This window comes from Anomaloglossus baeobatrachus, chromosome 3 (genome assembly GCF_048569485.1).
Source record: "Anomaloglossus baeobatrachus isolate aAnoBae1 chromosome 3, aAnoBae1.hap1, whole genome shotgun sequence".
NCBI classification, from domain to species: Eukaryota; Metazoa; Chordata; class Amphibia; order Anura; family Aromobatidae; genus Anomaloglossus; species Anomaloglossus baeobatrachus.
The window spans coordinates 662,681,663-662,700,880 of NC_134355.1; the positions used below are offsets into that span (position 1 = coordinate 662,681,663).

Consider the following 19,218-nt stretch of genomic DNA (forward strand, 5'->3'; position numbering starts at 1 on the left):
TGCTTGAACTGAAAAAAGGCCAACTTTGCTATCTTATAGTTTTCTCCTGCTTTGAGGGCCTCCATCATTTTCATTTTCAGAGTGCTAGGCAGCTGCTTAAAATAATCCATTGCTGCTGTTTTTTGGCACAAGGTTAGAGGAGGCTGGGTTTTTATAAAGCTGTGAAATTTGCATCACCTGGCCTTTCCTAACAATGACAGTGAAAAAAACATAACCCTAACAAGCTAATTAAGATCTGAAACCTCGATCAAAGTTATCAAAGCTCACAAATCTCTAAGGGTGTCCAAACTTTTGTAATGGCCCATTTTACTGTTTGTTATATTTAAAACATAAAAGACAGTTGGGGGAATTTGGAGGAAGAATATGACTCACTGCACAGAGCCCCGTACACAACCCCATCTAACAATTTTGGGGTGAACGAACTAGAATGGAGATTGTGAGCCAACCTCTCTCCAACATCAGTGTCTGACCGCACAAATACTCTTATTGATGGAGGGGCAAAAATGTCCTTAAAATCTTGTAGAAATCCTTCCCATAATGGACGGAAGCAGCACTTTAACATCTTTGAATGTAAAATGGAGAAGGTCAGAAATTCTCCTGGAGGTGGAATGTTGAGTGTAAAAATAAGTTTGTCCATACAACGTATGTCCGTATGTCCATTCAGTTTTCTTACAGTATTATAATCTGCACATATTCTGAGGAATTCTGAGTAATAAAATCCTCTCTTGTCCTCTACATGTTTAAACTCAAATAAAAATTTAAATAACTAAAAACGTTTTAGATCCATATTGCATTTCATTTTTGTTGTTCTCCACTCCAAATTATGCAATTAGGCATTGAGGACATTTTGCACTCAAATTGTCTATTGAAGGCACATTTTTCTTTTCATGGCATCCGCTTCTAAGCCACTCCATACAAAAAATTGCTCATGTGAACCACTGATTATAATGGGGTCACTGTGCAGACGGTATTGTTCTTGTGGACTCTTCTGACTAGCCCTTAAGGCTGCTTTACACCAGGCAATCTATCGTGCGATAGATCGTCGGGGTCACGGTTTTTGTGACGCACATCCGGCATCGCTGGCGATGCCAGCCTGTGTGACACCTCCTAGCGACGCAGTATCGCTCACAAATCGTGAGTCGGGTACTGCTCGTTAGGTTCCATAATATCGTTTACTTTAGTTGACCATCGTTTCCGTGGTAGCACACGCCGCTCCGTGTGACACCACGGGAACGATGAGCAGCTCACCTGCCTCCCGCGGCCGCCGCCGTCTCTATGTGGAAGGAAGGAGGTGGGCGGGATGTTTACGTCCCGCTCATCTCCGCCCCTCCGCTTCTATTGGCCGGCGGCCGTGTGACGTCACTGTGACGCAGAACGTCCCTCCCACTCCAGGAAGTGGACGTTCGCCGCCCACAGCGAGGTCGCATGAGAGGTAAGTATGTGTGACGGGGGTCACTAACTTTGTGCGACACGGGCAGCGATTTGCCCATGACGCAAAAAGGACGGGGGCGGGTACGATCGATTGTGAAATCGCACAATCGGTCGTACCGTGTAAAGCAGGCTTTAGTGTTTTTGTGATGGAGATTTTTTAGGTAAATTTTGATATATTTCCTCAATTTTCTATTATGCAAGACACTCCATTGGGTTTGGCACATTGCTGATACATTGACTCAACACTTCTTAAGGGTTAAGTACAGGGTGGAGTTACAGGTCTTTTATTGTCCTTCACTTGCTTAAAGATCCTCCAAGTGCGGAAGACAGAAGACAGAAGAGTGGATCAGTGTGTTGTGTCTTGTGTACGGTCTTCACTGCAGGAATACAAGTAAGATGACTTTTCTTACACTTTTCTTGAATTCCTATCTCATATCTATCATTCTATCTCATAAACATCTCTCCGCGCTCTCCCCAACAGCAGAACAGATACTGTACGTCCCGCACAGGTGCCCTTTGGGGACAGGATAGTAGAATTATTTTATTGATTTTTTTTTTATTTATAAGTCAATTCTTCTACCATATAAGTTCATTAGACGTAGCTTTTGTAGAATTTGTGTTACATAGAGCTATATACAGTTAGGTCCAGAAATATTTGGACAGTGACACAATTTTCGCGAGTTGGGCTCTGCATGCCACCACATTTTATTTGAAATGAAACCTCTACAACAGAATTCAAGTGCAGATTGTAACGTTTAATTTGAAGGTTTGAACAAAAATATCTGATAGAAATTGTAGGAATTGTACACATTTCTTTACAAACACTCCACATTTTAGGAGGTCAAAAGTAATTGGACAAATAAACCAAACCCAATCAAAATATTTGTATTTTCAATATTTTGTTGCGAATCCTTTGGAGGCAATCACTGCCTTAAGTCTGGAACCCATGAACATCACCAAACGCTGGGTTTCCTCCTTCTTAATGCTTTGCCAGGCCTTTACAGCCGCAGTCTTCAGGTCTTGCTTGTTTGTGGGTCTTTCCGTCTTAAGTCTGGATTTGAGCAAGTGAAATGCATGCTCAATTGGGTTAAGATCTGGTAATTGACTTGGCCATTGCAGAATGTTCCACTTTTTTGCACTCATGAACTCCTGGGTAGCTTTGGCTGTATGCTTGGGGTCATTGTCCATCTGTCGCGGGCGGGGAGGAGGGTGTCAGCACACTACGCTCACCCCTTCTGCTCGGGTCCGGCGGCTGTTGCTCAGTGGTGGCTCGAGCGGTGGGCCGGATCCCGGGGGTTTCTCGAGCGGCACTCCTCGCCCGTGAGTGAAAGGAGGGTTGTTGGGTGTGGGGATGATTATTGTCCGTGACGCCACCCACGGTTGTGGTGATTTCACCACCGCTGCTCTATACGGGGCTCCCAGGGATGGTGATGCGGAGCAGCCAGGTGTTGTGTTGCCCCTCCGTGGGTAGGGGTTGGTGATCCCGGGGCCCGGTGATGGAGGTGGAGGTGCAGGGCCTGGTGGGCGCAGGGACGCGGGGGCAGCGCTGTGCCTTGCGGCACTGTGGTACTCACTCAGCCTGAGACGTGACACAGTTTTTACGGTAAACCAAACGGCTGGATAGACGGTCCCACGGACGGCTGCACTTGCTCTCCCAGTAGGTGACGGTGATGTCCCTTTTCCTTGCACCTTGATGTACTTGTTGGTTGCGATGGGTCCCCACCGGTAACCCGCTCCCCGGCTTCAAGCTGGACCGGGGGAGCTCTACTCTTTGCCCGCAGGCGCTGGCCCTGGGGAAACTGGTGCCCTGGCGGGTGGCGGTGTCTCCCCTGTAATGGTTAAGCTGTTGCCTTCAATCGGGACTTTGTTGTTGGGGGATCTGCGTCCCCGTCACTGACGGATTCGGCAAATTTGGCGACTGCTAGCCTTGCCGGGGTCCGAGAGGCCCCTGCCCTGGTGCTGACTGTCCTTCGGAACACTGCTCCAGACCGCCGGGCACACAGCCAACGCGGTCCTTCCAGGAACTTCCAAACAGTCCCCCTCCAGACAGTCACCGCCGTTGCTGACCTTGCTGATCTGGCCCTACACAAAGCTGGACCCTTCAGCCTTTCCTTCCTTCTTCTCACCTCACTTGCTTTCCTCCTTCACTACTCTTCTTCCTTCACTTTCACTTAGCTGTTTACTTTAGCCCTGTCTGGGCTACTCCTCCACTCCTTCCACTTCCTCCTCCTAAACTCAACTGCCTGGTTTTCCCGTCTCCAGAGCTGTGTCCTCCTTGGTGGGCGGAGCCAACCGCCTGGCCCACCCCCTGGTGTGAATCATCAGCCTCTGGAGGAAGGCAACAAGGATTTCTGGTTAGCTGTGGTGTTCCTAGCTGGAATGTAGGGTGTGGTGGTGTGTGACCTGTGTCCCCTGGCTTGCCCAGGGCGACACACATCTGTACTATGAAGCGCCGTCCGATCAACTTTGCGGCATTTGGCTGAATCTGGGCTGAAAGTATATCCCGGTACACTTCAGAATTCATCCGGCTACTCTTGTCTGCTGTTATGTCATCAATAAACACAAGTGACCCAGTGCCATTGAAAGCCATGCATGCCCATGCCATCACGTTGCCTCCACCATGTTTTACAGAGGATGTGGTGTGCCTTGGATCATGTGCCGTTCCCTTTCTTCTCCAAACTTTTTTCTTCCCATCATTCTGGTACAGGTTGATCTTTGTCTCATCTGTCCATAGAATACTTTTCCAGAACTGAGCTGGCTTCATGAGGTGTTTTTCAGCAAATTTAACTCTGGCCTGTCTATTTGTGGAATTGATGAATGGTTTGCATCTAGATGTGAACCCTTTGTATTTACTTTCATGGAGTCTTCTCTTTACTGTTGACTTAGAGACAGATACACCTACTTCACTGAGAGTGTTCTGGACTTCAGTTGATGTTGTGAACGGGTTCTTCTTCACCAAAGAAAGTATGCGGCGATCATCCACCACTGTTGTCATCCGTGGACGCCCAGGCCTTTTTGAGTTCCCAAGCTCACCAGTCAATTCCTTTTTTCTCAGAATGTACCTGACTGTTGATTTTGCTACTCCAAGCATGTCTGCTATCTCTCTGATGGATTTTTTCTTTTTTTTCAGCCTCGGGATGTTCTGCTTCACCTCAATTGAGAGTTCCTTAGACCGCATGTTGTCTGGTCACAGCAACAGCTTCCAAATGCAAAACCACACACCTGTAATCAACCCCAGACCTTTTAACTACTTCATTGATTACAGGTTAACGAGGGAGACGCCTTCAGAGTTAATTGCAGCCCTTAGAGTCCCTTGTCCAATTACTTTTGGTCTCTTGAAAAAGAGGAGGCTATGCATTACAGAGCTATGATTCCTAAACCCTTTCTCCGATTTGGATGTGAAAACTCTCATATTGCAGCTGGGAATGTGCACTTTCAGCCCATATTATATATATAATTGTATTTCTGAACATGTTTTTGTAAACAGCTAAAATAACAAAACTTGTGTCACTGTGAAAATATTTCTGGACCTAACTGTAGGTTGAAAAAAGCCCTCGGTTCATCTAGTTCAACCTTCCTCCACCAATTATATATTTTGTCACTAAATCATTTATAGCCAACAATGTTGTGTACTGAGGAAATCATCCAGCCCTTTTATAAAAGCCGTTATAGTATCTGCCATTACTACCTCATGTGGTACGACATTCTACAGTCTGACTGCTCTAACTGTAAATATCCCTTTCCTATTCAGCTGCCGGAATCTTCTTTCTTTCACATGCAGTGAGTGCCCCTTGGTCCTTAGTATTGTCTTTGGAAGAAATACAGTAAGTAATGTGCCAGTCCTTTATATTGACCACACATATATTTGTACCGCCTCGCGCTCGGCTCGGATCCGGGCTCATTTGGTGAGTGGCTCGAGCGCCTCCGGACCCGGGGGTCACGTCGCTCTGCAAGGGGGTTGCTGGCAATCTCGATGGGGGGGTGGTTAGGTAGGTGTACGGCCGGAGCCGTGTTTGAGTCCGTGACGCCACCCATGGGACGTGGTGAAGGTGTAGACACCACTTCTGCAGTTACGGGGGCACCCGGGGGAGATGGTCGTGCAGCAAGATTTTAACCCCTCCGTGGGCTAGGGTGGTGGCCCCGGGACCCATTTGGGGAGAGTAGTGGTGGGGTGGTGCAGGGCGGCGCGCGGCTGGATGGCACTGTTGTACTCATGATTATTGACACACACAAGTCTCTGGTAAACAAAGTTGATGGTGGTCGGTGCCCGCAGCTGGCTGCATCTGGTCCCCCACCCGGGTTGGTGGTTTTGGCCTTTCTCCTGCACCGTGTTGTGTTTGTGTCGACTGCCTGTGCTTCAACAACGGGAGTCCGCTCCCCAGCTATGTATGTGTCGGTGGAGTCCGTTTGCCCGCAGACACTGGCCGTGGGATCTCTCTGCCTGTGCGGTGGCTTTCTATCCCCCTCGGTGGGCTGTTGCCTTCAGTCGGGACTTGGGATAGGAATGGACCTAAAGTCCAGACCTCAATCAGTAAATTCGACGTGGTCCAGTGGCTTCTGGGCCTCGTCCCGGCTCTGAGTACCCCCCTGGTGCTCCGGTTTCCAGTCGGTTCCCCGGTTCGGTACCAGCGGGCTACTACCCTGTCCCGGTCCCTTACGGTTCCACCTGGCCGTCTTCCCGGCTCCTGCAGGTTAAGGCCACCACCTGCCTCCTAGCCAAGGTGTGCGGGCTACGACCCTCACACCTGTCAGTGTCCGCTGCAGACCTGTCACCACAGGCCTGCTGCACTCTACTCCTCTCAACTCCAACTGACTACTGTCACTGTCAACTAGCCACTGGCCACCGACAAAACTGCTGTTTCCCCTGCCTCAGGCCCTCTGGACTATTCGGTGGGCATGGCCATCCACCTGGCTCCGCCGCCTGGAGTGACTATTAAGCTCAGAGGGAGGTGCATAGGTTTTAATGTGGTTGGCTGCTGTTACCTTTTTAGGGGATTGGTGTTATGCGGGGCCTATCTGTGATTACCTGGCTAGTCCAGGGCATCACATATTTATAGATATAAATGAGATCTCCTCTGAGACGTTTTTTTTCTAAGCTAAACAAATCCATCTTTTCCAACCTCTCATCATATGGGGGGCCTCCATTTCTCTTAGTAATCTAGTTGCACTGACCCTAACGTCTAAATATCTTGTTTTAAAATTTGGAGCTCAAAACTGGATTCCATATTCCAGATGTGGCCATACAGGTGATTTATAGAGGGGTAACAATACGTTGGGATCACGGGATGTAATCTTTCTTTTTATACACCCAAAATCTTGTTTGCTTTAGCAGCTGCTGCCTGACATTGAGTGCTGCTGCTCAGCTTACTTGTAACCAGAATACCCAAGTCCTTCTCCTGTTCTGTAGTCCTGAGGGTAGTGTTCATCAAAAGCAACTACTTTTTTCCCCTACCCCTATCTCCCCTGTCTTTACAGATGTTAAGTCGTGTCCCCTATTACAAGGATGCCCTTACTACTTCTGCCTTCCTACTACTCCTTTCACTTGCTTTCCGGCTCTAGCATTAATCCCCCTGCAGGAAACTGCAATAATACTCTACTATAGGTGACACGCCCCACCGGGGCCTGAGGACACTCGTTACTGGGCCAGTTCTGTTCTGGGTAGATGTCGCCGCGGCAAGGCCTGATTCTGTGACCCGGCGGTGTCGTTTTAAGATGATAGTGGGGATTATTTACAAGGGATGATAGTTCGTGACACCACCTGTGGTACTCGGCCACTTATAGCCGACGCTGCGGGATGGGATCTCTGGGGCACATGGTGACGCAGCTGAGTTGGTATAGCTGTCCACAGGTAGAGCTGGGCCCTAGAGCTGTTTGGAGTAGTAGTCTTTCCAAATGATGGAGTAAGTCTATGGTATTGAGATGTAAAGACGGGGTGCAGGGCCGGAGCTGCAGGCAAATAACTGGGCAACACAGGGATGCAGTCTCAAGATTTTACTCACTGTTGAGAGTTCCAGGTTACCACGACTAGTCAGATATTGCCCTCAGAGTGCTGGGTCCTGCTGTGATGGGCCCCAGCTGATCCCCGGATAGTTCAGAAGCACAACGCAGTACATCCTTCCGTGTTCCTTCCCTGGTCGTCTTCCTGCACTGGCCTCTCCCGCCTGCCCTGCGCCCGCGCACACAGTGCCCCGAGCCATGCATCCTGTTATGGGTGGCTTGTTTGTCCTTTTTCTTTTGCCCTATAAGGTCACCTTCCAGCAGATTTGTGTGCGGTTGTGGCTTCGGTACTTGAAGTAGCCTTAGCCTCCGGTTTGCTAGCTGAGGCTTGTAGTTCTCCACTAGTTGAGGGGCTGGTCCCCTTTGCGGACAAGTCCCTCCACTGCGGAATGCCAGCTGTGGATCAAGGCCACGGGTGTATGACGCACTTCCCGTGGGCTCTAGGACCCCTTCTCTCCTGATCCTGGGATGAGCTTCTCCAGCTCCGAAACCCCAGGACCTCTCTCCTCCGCGTCCACTTCCTGACTGACTAACGTTCTACAGTCTGCTTTCACTAACTAAACCCCACCTCCAAGCTGGTCGACAGAACCATAGCCTGATGGAGTGTCACTAAAAAAAGAGTGTGTCTGTGTTTGTATGCAATGACCTGTGACCGCCTCCTTACCCGGGAATGGGATACCACACATCTGGCAAAGGTGCAGTACCTCTGTGTCAACTGGAGCCTCAGGGGTACCACATAGGTACAAGCACAAATGTGACGCTCTGACACTGCAGGTAGTAACACATAGGCCCCCGCATAACACCTTCCCTTACCTAGGTTACACATAGCCAATCAGATAACCCTAGTCACCTCCCCCAGGGAAAGACAGGCACACCAGTGGGTGGGACCAGATGGAAGGAAAACGCCCACCTAAGGGTCTAGAGAGCCCGGGGCGGGATAACAGTCAGAAAAGAGTGAGAGTTGGAGTTGGTGGAGCTCGGAGTGAAATGCAGTGGAGTCCAGGCCTCTGCTTTAGGCCTGAGGCTGAACTGACAGGTGTCAGGGTCGGAGTCCGTACACATTGGCTCGGTGGCAGACGGTGGGCCCGTAGCTAGCAGGAGACGGAAATACGGCTCAGCAGATCCGAAGTGGATCGCGACAGGGTTGGAGCCCGCCGGTACCGACACCGGAGACCCAACCGGAAATCGTGCACAGAGGGTATACTTGGACCCTAAAGCCAAGACTGGAACCAACGGCCTAGCTAATCAACTGATTGAGGGAAGGATTATAGGTCCTGTCCCAACCTAAGTCCCGAAAAGAGACAACCACCCACAGAGAGGGATAGGGCATCCGTCAGAGCCTGTAGATCCCACGGGTCAGCATCAGTGGGCACGGCTCACAACAGTATTACCGGGAGCAGACTCCCGAGTTCCAGACCGGAAAGTCCACAACACTACAGCATTGTGCAGAGGGAAGAGATACGGACCACCAGCCCGGGTGGGGGACCAGAGTACACCCGGTCGCAGCGGCCGGCCACCATCATCTTGGTTAACTAATGGACTTGTCTTTAATCGTGAGTAAGCTGGGACTCCCTGATCTGACCAGGCGCACCTGTCCCTGCCATCACCGTCCCCTGCACCAAGTCACCGGGTTTCGGGGCCACCATCCCTACCCACGGAGGGGTTAACAACAAGCTGCCATCACATCGCTCTGGGTGTCCCACAACAGCAGTGGTGGTGCCACATCTCACCACACACCGTGGGTGGCGTAACAGAAAATTTACTACCATCCCCGTACAAATACATCCCCTTTTAGTCGGAGTGTCCGCACGACTCCTGGGTTCAGCAGAACCGTAGATCCGGATCCGAGCAGCGCCGATTAGAGCAATAGGTCCGTTATAGCAATAGTTAGAGCAATAGGTCCGTGTTCGTATACAGCTTGAGCAAAATTATACAACTATGATAAGATTGATTGTGTATAGTGTGTGTCTACAGGTAGTCAGTCTGGGTGTACATGTGCAGGTATATTTCATTACATAAAAGGTGTTGTTATATACAGAATGTACTCAAGATGCAAATGTCTTTTTAGACATTAAGGCTCTGATTCATCAAAACGTCTACACAAGAAAACTGGCCTACAAGGGTGTGTATATCTGTGCAAAATTTTGCAACTTATCATTCTCTTGTGTCTGTATAGATCACAGGGTATAAGAGGTCACATTTCTTTCTGAAACTGTCTGTACCCCCTCATATGAACACTGCCTCTGGCGCTCACTAACACTGTCAATGGCCTTGGCTCTAAACTTGTGGTCCCTCCCAGACAGGGTGTCTATATTTTGCTGCAAGGCATTGGCTATCTGTTTTAATTAGTTGCTTGCTGTGAAGTTTGGCCAGGGCCACTCCTTATTTAAACCCTCAGCACTTTTAACACTTTTAACTGCCAGTTATATGGTAATTTACCATGACTAACACTTTTGCTATTCTGTTCCTATTTAGTTACTTTGATTCCTATTAGGGTCGTTTCACACATCCAGCTTTTCGCCGGATTGCCGGATCCGTCACACTCTAGTACAGTGTGATACAGTACAATGGCAGCGTGTCAACGTCCGGGTCACATGCTCCGGTCACATGACAGTATGTGACCGGAGCTTGTCGCGCTGCCATTGTACTGTATCACCCTGTACTGGAGTGAGCCGGATCCGGCAATCCGGTGAAAAGCTGGATGTGTGAAACGGCCCTTACTGATCTCAGTGTCCTCCACCACAGCCACAGCCTTGTTCTCTTATTTTGTCCCTCACTTTGACCTCATGGACATGACTAAAGATGAGTGAACTTTTGGAGGTTTGGTTCGCTAGCAACAAACAAACCAAAATTCTATGTGACCAAACCTTGCCCGATGAGGTTCGGAAACACTGGTTTGGCAGTTTGGGTCTCTGCCCTACATAGAGCCAGCCAAAAGCAGATCACTTCTGTGGCACTTTTTTTATTTTTGATTGTTGTACACTACGTCTAATCACGCTGTTGTTACCCCCAATGCCAGCTATTCAAACACTACAAGCGGCTCACACAAGGCTCAGCACTAGAGTTGAGCGCGGTTCGCGGTTCGAGGTTCTCCAGTTCTAAGCTCGAGTGATTTTTGGGGCTGTTCGAGATCGAACTAGAACTCGAGCTTTTTGCAAAAGCTCGATAGTTCTAGATACGTTCGAGAACGGTTCTAGCAGCAAAAAGCAGGGCTTTTTACAGCTGCAGTGTGCAGGAGCCATCGCTGGCAGCCTGCCACAAGCTGGTAACCAAGATAAACATCGGGTATCCAAGCAAAGCGCTTTGGTTAGTAACCCGATGTTTATCTTAGTTACGTGCAGGAAGCCCACACTTCCCGCTCAGCTCGCTCCGCCCCCTCCTGCCCGCGGCATGTATACATACATATACACACACACACACACTCTCACTCACGCACACACCCCCCCCCCTCCCAGCTACAGTGTGCAGGAGCCATCGCTGGCAGCCTGCCACAAGCTGGTAACCAAGATAAACATCGGGTATCCAAGCAAAGCGCTTTGGTTAGTAACCCGATGTTTATCTTAGTTACGTGCAGGAAGCCCACACTTCCCGCTCAGCTCACTCCGCCCCCTCCTGCCCGCGGCATGTACACATACATACACACACACACACACACACACTCACTCACACACACACACACACACACACATCCCCCCCCCCCGCTCGGCTTACCTGCGGTGATGAAGTCCCGCCATCCCGACATCAGCGCTGTCACTCTCCTCCATGGCCGCCGCTTGTCACATCACCTATCGCTTCCGACCCGAGACTGACACTGGCGGTGACGTCACGGACCTCTCGCGATACTTGATGTGAAGGCGCCGGTCATTGCCCTCAGTGACAGGGGCTGTCAGTGTGCTGGAGATCAGCGCAGGTAATGTACCTCGCTGACAGCAGCACTTGTCACCCCCCTGCAGTGACCTGGGCTGACCCATTGATGTTAGCTCAGGTCACTGCATTGCTCTCCCAGCCAATGGGGAACATCCTGCTCTTCATTGACTGGGACAGTGTGGATCGTCATGGCAACCCCTTGGATTACACCAGACCTGGATTTGTTTTTCAATCTAATAAATTGGTTAAAGAGGGAATGTTTTGGGGAGTGTTTTTTCAAATAAAAATGTGTTTGTCGTCTATTTTTTTTTATTACTGACTGGGTTGGTGATGTCGGGTATCTGATAGACGCCTGACCTCACCAACCCCAGGGCTTGATGCCAGGTGACATTACACATCTGGTATTAACCCCATATATTACCCCGTTTGCCACCGCACCAGGGCGCGGGATGAGCTGGGGCGAAGCACCAGGATTGGCGCATCTAATGGATGCGCCACTTCTGGGGCGGCTGCGGCCTGCTATTTTTAGGCTGGGGAGATTCCAATAACCATGGACCTCCCTAGTCTGAGAATATCAGGCCCCAGCTGTCTGCTTTACCTTGGCTGGTGATCCAATTTTGGGGGACCCCTACGTGTTTTTTTTTTAATTATTTATTTAATTTAAAATAACAGCGTGGGGTGCCCTCAGTTTTGGATTACCAGCCAAGGTGAGGTTGCCAGCTGTGGTCTGCAGGCTGCAGCCGTCTGCTTTACCCTAGCTGGCTACAAAACTAGGGGGAACCCTACGTCATTTTTTTTTCATTTTTTTGGCTAAATACAAAGCTAAGCACCCCTTAGTGCCACATGAAAGGTACCAAAGGGTGCTCCACTTTTTTCTCCACTTTTTTCTCCACTTTTTTCTCCACTTTTTCTCCTCTTATGCTCCACTTTTTCTCCACTTTTTCTCCTCTTAATCTCCACTTTTTCTCCACTTTTTCTCCACTTTTTCTCCACTTTTTTCTCCACTTTTTCTCCTCTTATGCTCCACTTTTTCTCCACTTTTTCTCCACTTTTTCTCCACTTTTTCTCCACTTTTTCTCCTCTTATGCTCCACTTTTTCTCCACTTTTTCTCCTCTTAATCTCCACTTTTTCTCCACTTTTTCTCCACTTTTTCTCCACTTTTTCTCCACTTATTTCTCCACATTTTCTTCTCTTATGCTCCACTTTTTCTCCACTTTTTCTCCACTTTTTCTCCACTTTTTCTCCTCTTATGCTCCACTTTTTCTCCACTTTTTCTCCTCTTAATCTCAACTTTTTCACCTCTTATGCTCCACTTTTTCTCCACTTTTTCTCCTCTTAATCTCCACTTTTTCTCCTCTTATGCTCCACTTTTTCTCCACTTTTTCTCCTCTTATGCTCCACTTTTTCTCCACTTTTTCTCCACTTTTTCTCCACTTTTTCTCCTCTTATGCTCCACTTTTTCTCCACTTTTTCTCCTCTTAATCTCCACTTTTTCTCCACTTTTTCTCCACTTTTTCTCAACTTTTTTCTCCACTTTTTCTTCTATTATGCTCCACTTTTTCTCCACTTTTTCTCCACTTTTTCTCCACTTTTTTTCCACTTTTTTTCCACTTTTTCACCACTTTTTCTCCACTTTTTTCTCCACTTTTTCTCCACTTTTTTCTCCACTTTTTCTCCTCTTATGCTCCACTTTTTCTCCACTTTTTCTCCACTTTTTCTCCTCTTATGCTCCACTTTTTCTCCACTTTTTCTCCTCTTAATCTCCACTTTTTCTCCACTTTTTCTCCACTTTTTCTCCACTTTTTTCTCCACTTTTTCTTCTCTTATGCTCCACTTTTTCTCCACTTTTTCTCCACTTTTTCTCCTCTTATGCTCCACTTTTTCTCCACTTTTTCTCCTCTTAATCTCCACTTTTTCTCCTCTTATGCTCCACTTTTTCTCCACTTTTTCTCCACTTTTTCTCCTCTTATGCTCCACTTTTTCTCCACTTTTTCTCCACTTTTTCTCCACTTTTTCTCCTCTTATGCTCCACTTTTTCTCCACTTTTTCTCCTCTTATGCTCCACTTTTTCTCCACTTTTTCTCCACTTTTTCTCCACTTTTTTCTCCACTTTTTCTCCTCTTATGCTCCACTTTTTCTCCACTTTTTCTCCACTTTTTCTCCTCTTATGCTCCACTTTTTCTTCACTTTTTCTCCTCTTAATCTCCACTTTTTCTCCACTTTTTCTCCACTTTTTTCTCCACTTTTTCTCCACTTTTTTCTCCACTTTTTCTCCTCTTATGCTCCACTTTTTCTCCACTTTTTCTCCACTTTTTCTCCACTTTTTCTCCACTTTTTTCTCCACTTTTTCTCCTCTTATGCTCCACTTTTTCTCCACTTTTTCTCCTCTTAATCTCCACTTTTTCTCCACTTTTTCTCCACTTTTTCTCCACTTTTTCTCCTCTTATGCTCCACTTTTTCTCCACTTTTTTCTCCACTTTTTCTCCTCTTATGCTCCACTTTTTCTCCACTTTTTCTCCACTTTTTCTCCACTTTTTCTCCACTTTTTCTCCGTTCTTTTTCTATGGTCGGTCTACCCATTAGCTCTGCCATGCATACTGTAGCTCTACACCTACTGCACATGTTACTTTATGATTGACATCTCTTTCGTACCAGAGCTGTATAAGTCTACTCTGACCCCATATTTGTCATTACTATATTGTCCTTGTACTGTATTATGACATTTGTATCATGTGTTTCATTTCTTGCTGTGTTGCAATTTTTTTGCTGCATCCCAATTGTACCTCTACATTGTTCGAGTTTATGTTATTGTTCTCTCACTCTTATGTGATACTGATTATTGTCATTTTTCATGATTACATGCAGATAAGTCCAATCTGACGAAGGCTCAGGCCGAAACGTCATTTGTAACTTGTTTTGGACAAACACATATATGCTTATGAAAAATTTTTTTTTCTTAATATGGACCAATAAAGAGTGATTTTGCATTACTATCCATTGTGACTTTCTGACTTAGTCTGGGAGATTTAGAGTGCCGAGGTTACTCACTAATTTTATCTATTATTACCTCTGAGCACCTATATACCAGTGAGCAGAGTTTCCTCTACAGTAGTTCTCCTGATTAGGCATGCCCTTACCTCATGAGCAGGGCATTGCAGCTTTGGTAGCAACCATTACGACATGGACTCTGCTGCTGTGGACCCGGGGAGAGTGAGTGCAGATTCATTGCACCCACACTCCTCACATGAAGGGTCCGCACTCCTAGAAAATGGGGGATACGTTCCCTGAGTGTCTCCCCCCCATATTCTAGACGGTCCAGAGTCGTCGTGGGACCCCTTTATTTTTTTTCTTACAATAAATTGGTGAAAGAGGAAATGTTTTGGGGACTGTTTTTTCAAATAAATTTCTTTTGTCGATTTTTTGTTTTTGTTAGTACTGACAGTTTATGATGTTGGGTATCTAATAGACGCCATGACATCACAAACTGCTGGGCTTGATCTCAGGTGACTTTACAGCTAGTATCAACCCGATTTATTACCCCGTTTGCCACTGCACCAGGGCACGGGATGAGCTGGGGTGAAGCGCCAGGATTGGCGCATCTAGTGGATGCGCCACGTCTGGGGTGCCTGCGGCCTACTATTTTTAGGCTGTGAAGGCCCAATAACTATGGACCTTCCCACCCTGAGAAAACCAGACCACAGCTGTCCGCTTTACCTTGGCTGGTGATCCAATTTGGGGGGGACCCTACTTTTATTGTGTAATTATTAATATTTATAAAATAATTATAAAAAAGAGCCTGAGGGGACCTCCACATTGGATCCCCAACCACGGTAAAGCTGCCAGCTGTGGTTTTCAGGCTACAGCCGTCTGCTTTACCCTAGCTGGCTATCAAAAATGGGGGGACCCAACATCATTTTTTTTTTTTAACTATTTTTTAAATAGAAAAAATTAATGGGCTTCCCTGTATTTTGATTGCCAACCAAGGTAACGGCAGGCAGATGGGGGTGGCAACCCATAGCTGTCTGCTTTATCTGCGCTGAGAATCAAAAATACCGCGGAGCGCTACGTCATTTTTTTAAAGATTTATTTTTACAGCACTGTGATGTCCAGCAATCAAAATACAGGGAAGCCCATTTTATTTTTAGTTATTTAAATAAATAATTAAAAAAAATATATATGGGCTCCCGCTGCATTTTTTGTATTGCTAGCTAAGGGTAATCCAAGCAGCTACTGGCTGCTAACCCCCACTGCTTGGTGTTACCTTCACTGGCAATGGAAAATCCAGGGAAGCATTTTTTATTTTTTTTGCCAAAAAACTACAAAAAAAGGACGTGAGCTTCGCCATATTTTTGTATGCTAGCCAGGTATAGCAGGCAGGTGCTGGAAGAGTTGGATACAGCGCCAGAAGATGGCGCTTCTATGAAAATGCCATTTTCTGAGGTGGCTGCAGACTGCAATTCGCAGCAGTGGGGCCCAGAAAGCTCAGACCAACCTGTGGTGCGGATTCTAATCCCCAGCTGCCTAGTTGTACCTGGCTGGACACAAAAATGGGGCAAAGCCTACGTCATTTGTTTTCTAATTATTTCATGAAATTCATGAAATAATAAAAAAAGGGCTTCCCTTTATTTTTGGTTCCCAGCCGGGTACAAATAGGCAACTGGGGGTTGGGGGCAGCCGTACCTGCCTGCTGTACCTGGCTAGCATACAAAAATATGGAGAAGCCCACATAATTTTTTCAGGGGGCAAAAAACTTCTGCATACAGTCCTGGATGGAGTATGCTGAGCCTTGTAGTTCTGCAGCTGCTGTCTGTCTGTATGGAGAAGAGCAGACAGCAGCTGCAGAACTACAAGGCTCAGCATACTCCATCCAGGACTGTATGCAGAAGTTTTTTGCCCACCAAAAAAATGACGTGGGCTTCGCCATATTTTTGTATGCTAGCCAGGTACAGCTGGCAGCCACGGGCTGCCTCCAACCCCCAGTTGCCTATTTGTACCCGGCTGGGAACCAAAAATATAGGGAAGCCCGTTTTTTTTAATTATTTCACTTATTTCATGAAATAATTAAAAAACAAATGACGTGGGCTTCGCCCCATTTTTGTGTCCAGCCGGGTACAACTAGGCAGCTGGGGATTGGAATCCGCAGCACAGGTTAGCCCGAGGTTTGTGGGCGCCTCTGCTGCGGATTTCAGTCCGCAGCCGTCCCAGAAAATGGCGCTCTCATAGAAGCGCCATCATCTGGCGCTGTATCCAACTCTTCCAACAGCCCTGGAGCCGGGTGGCTTGTTGGGTAATCATGAGTTAATACTGGCTTTGTTTTACCAGCCAGTATTAAGCCAGAGATTCTTAATGTCAGGCACGTTTGACCCGGCCATTAAGAATGTCCAATAAAGGGTTAAAAAAAAGACACCACACAGAGAAAAAATACTTTAATAGAAATAAATACACAGACACATTAGAGACTCCATCTTTATTACCCCCTGTCACCCCTCCACGATCCTGCTCTTCTGTCTTCTTTCTTTCTAGTGTAGTAGTAGTGACGATTGTAGTGAGGATGAGATTCACCAGCTCATCAATGGGGCTGGGGAACCTCCATCCTCACTACAATGCTCACTACAATCGTGCAGCAGCGTGCAGCCTTCACTCCGTGAGTGATCACTGCTGGCTGCTAGCGGTAACGCTGACAGACGCGTTACCATAGCAACGGTGCTCTCGGAGCCACGGTTAGCGGTGACGTCACCGCTAACTGCGTTGCTATGGCAACGGTGATCTCCGTTAATGACCGGCTGTGTCAGCCGGTCCCTAACGGAATGGGGAGTCGACCGTGTGCTAGAGCATGTCGCCGGTACACGGCGATACACATATGTGCACCGTGTACCGGAGAGATGCACTCGCAGGTCCTACATGACGTGTCATAGTCATGTGACCAGTCTGTAGCCAATGAGATAATAGCCACATGACTGGTCACATGGCTATTTTGGCGTCACGATAGGTCCTGCATCTCTGCTGGCAGTGCAGGTCACCGGGAGGATTCAGCGATCATCGGATGGAATAGCGGCAGGAGACAGAGTGCAGAAGGGATCGCGAGGACCGGTAAGTGTTATGGCAATGTTTATTAACTGTTTGTGTACATTTATCATGCATTTTTATGTGTTTGTGATTGCCTCCCATTCTAGCCTATACGTTCGAGTTCGGTTCGTCGAACGTTCGACGAACCGAACTCGAACGGGACCCCCGTTCGGCGAACCGGCCTCGAGCCGAACCGGGACCAGTTCGCTCATCTCTACTCAGCACCAAGTGGACCTGAGCATAGCATTACTCGCGCAAATTAAGTTCGCACGTAAACCATCTAAACCCCGAACCCGAGCCCTGTGTTTTTAGTTGGTATTCGGTTTGAAAACCGAACCTCAGGTTTGCTCATCTCTAGACATGACCAGACTTGTTGACCCTTCTTTCTGCCAGCTCGATCCACCAGCCAGCAGCCAATTCATATGCGTAACGCTAGGGGCCTTGAATAACTCCAGATTCCTGAAAGTGGTTAAATTGTGAAGTAAGGTCAGGACTCCACTGGGACCCGCTAAACAGAATTGCTACTGTAAAGTCTGTCTGTGGAAGCCCTATCAAGAGCGGCCATTCTTCTTCAGAGATGCACTGTTACAAGTTGATTTGCATTAAATAAATTTAATGCAAATGAAATTTTCTTGCAAACTGCCTAACTGGATTTTTAGCATTTTATCACATCACTTGCGACTAGGCATTACGTATATGTGCATATATATATATATATATATATATATATATATATATAGTGACAATGCGTATGTGAGTATCTGTATGTGGTGAGCATGAATATATATGGATACTTCTTGTATATAGTTACTTGTAATAGTCCTATATGGCCAGGAATATGTTATTTTTGGACATATTATTTAGACCGGATTCACACTTGCGAGTCTCACATCAGTATCACCCGGCACGGCTGCACACTCCCCTGACAGGAGCATCTCAGCTGCATGTATTTCTATGTAGCTGAGCCGCTCCTGTCAGGAGAGTGTGCTGCCATGCTGGGTGATTCCGATGCGAGATTCGCTCAAGACACTCGCAAGTTTGACTCCGGCCTTAAGCCCGCTTTACACGCTACAATATATCTTACGATGTGTCGGCGGGGTCACGTCGTAAGTGATGCACATCCGGCATTGTAAGGTACATTGTAGTGTGTAACAGCTACGTGAGATTACGATTGTATGTTAAAACGTTCATTGCATATACGTCGTTGAATCCTAACGAATTGCACGTCGGGTTGTTCAATGTTCCCGAGGCAGCACACATCGCAGTGTGTGACACCCCGGGAACATTGAACAGATCTTACCTGCCTCCCGCGGCTCCAGCCGGCAAAGTGGAAGGAAAGAGGTGGGCGGGATGTTTACGTCCCGCTTATCTCCGCCCCTCCGCTTCTATTGGCCGGCTGCCGCGTGATGTCGATGTGATGCCGTACGTCCCTCCCACTCCAGGAAGTGGATGGTCGCCGCCCACATCGAGGTCATATGGACGGGTAAGTACGTGTGACGGGAAATAATCGTTTGTGTGGCACGTTCAACAAATTCAACGTGCTGCACATACGATGGGGGCGTTGCAAATCGCATACGATATCGTATGCGAAATTGCAACGTCTAAAGCAGGCTTTAGACACATTATGGTAGAATTATTTTTACTCAGTTTGGATATGCCATTTGTGCACTCTATGGTAGTGATTGTGCAGCTCCATTATTTATATCCTTCTTGAATTGCCAGATTGCACTAATCTGCTCATTGAGTAGCGGTATATAGTATTTTCTGGTAATATTATTTAAAATCCATATGACTCTGTTTTCTTGACATTATATGGGTGTTATTCTGTACTTTTAGTGTCAAAATACATAATTAAG

General features: G+C 47.4%; 1 protein-coding gene across 3 annotated transcripts in view; it reads left to right on the plus strand.

Annotated features, from left to right (window-relative positions):
* Nucleotides 1-19,218, plus strand: part of LOC142297006 (cytochrome P450 2K4-like) — a 272,736-nt gene that overhangs the window by 223,692 nt on the left and 29,826 nt on the right. The window contains exons 1-2 of one of the 3 annotated variants that reach the window (XM_075341213.1): nt 1,748-1,822; nt 5,183-5,255. The exons of 1 other annotated variant lie outside the window; for it this stretch is intronic. Coding sequence is in view for 1 of the 2 variants with exons in the window: in XM_075341212.1 (XP_075197327.1) it covers nt 1,740-1,822 (83 nt within the window). In the remaining variant the exon portion in view is untranslated. Of the gene's footprint in view, nt 1-1,739; nt 1,823-5,182; nt 5,256-19,218 lie in introns of those variants that run through there. One more of the 3 variants, XM_075341212.1, reaches the window with a different exon arrangement.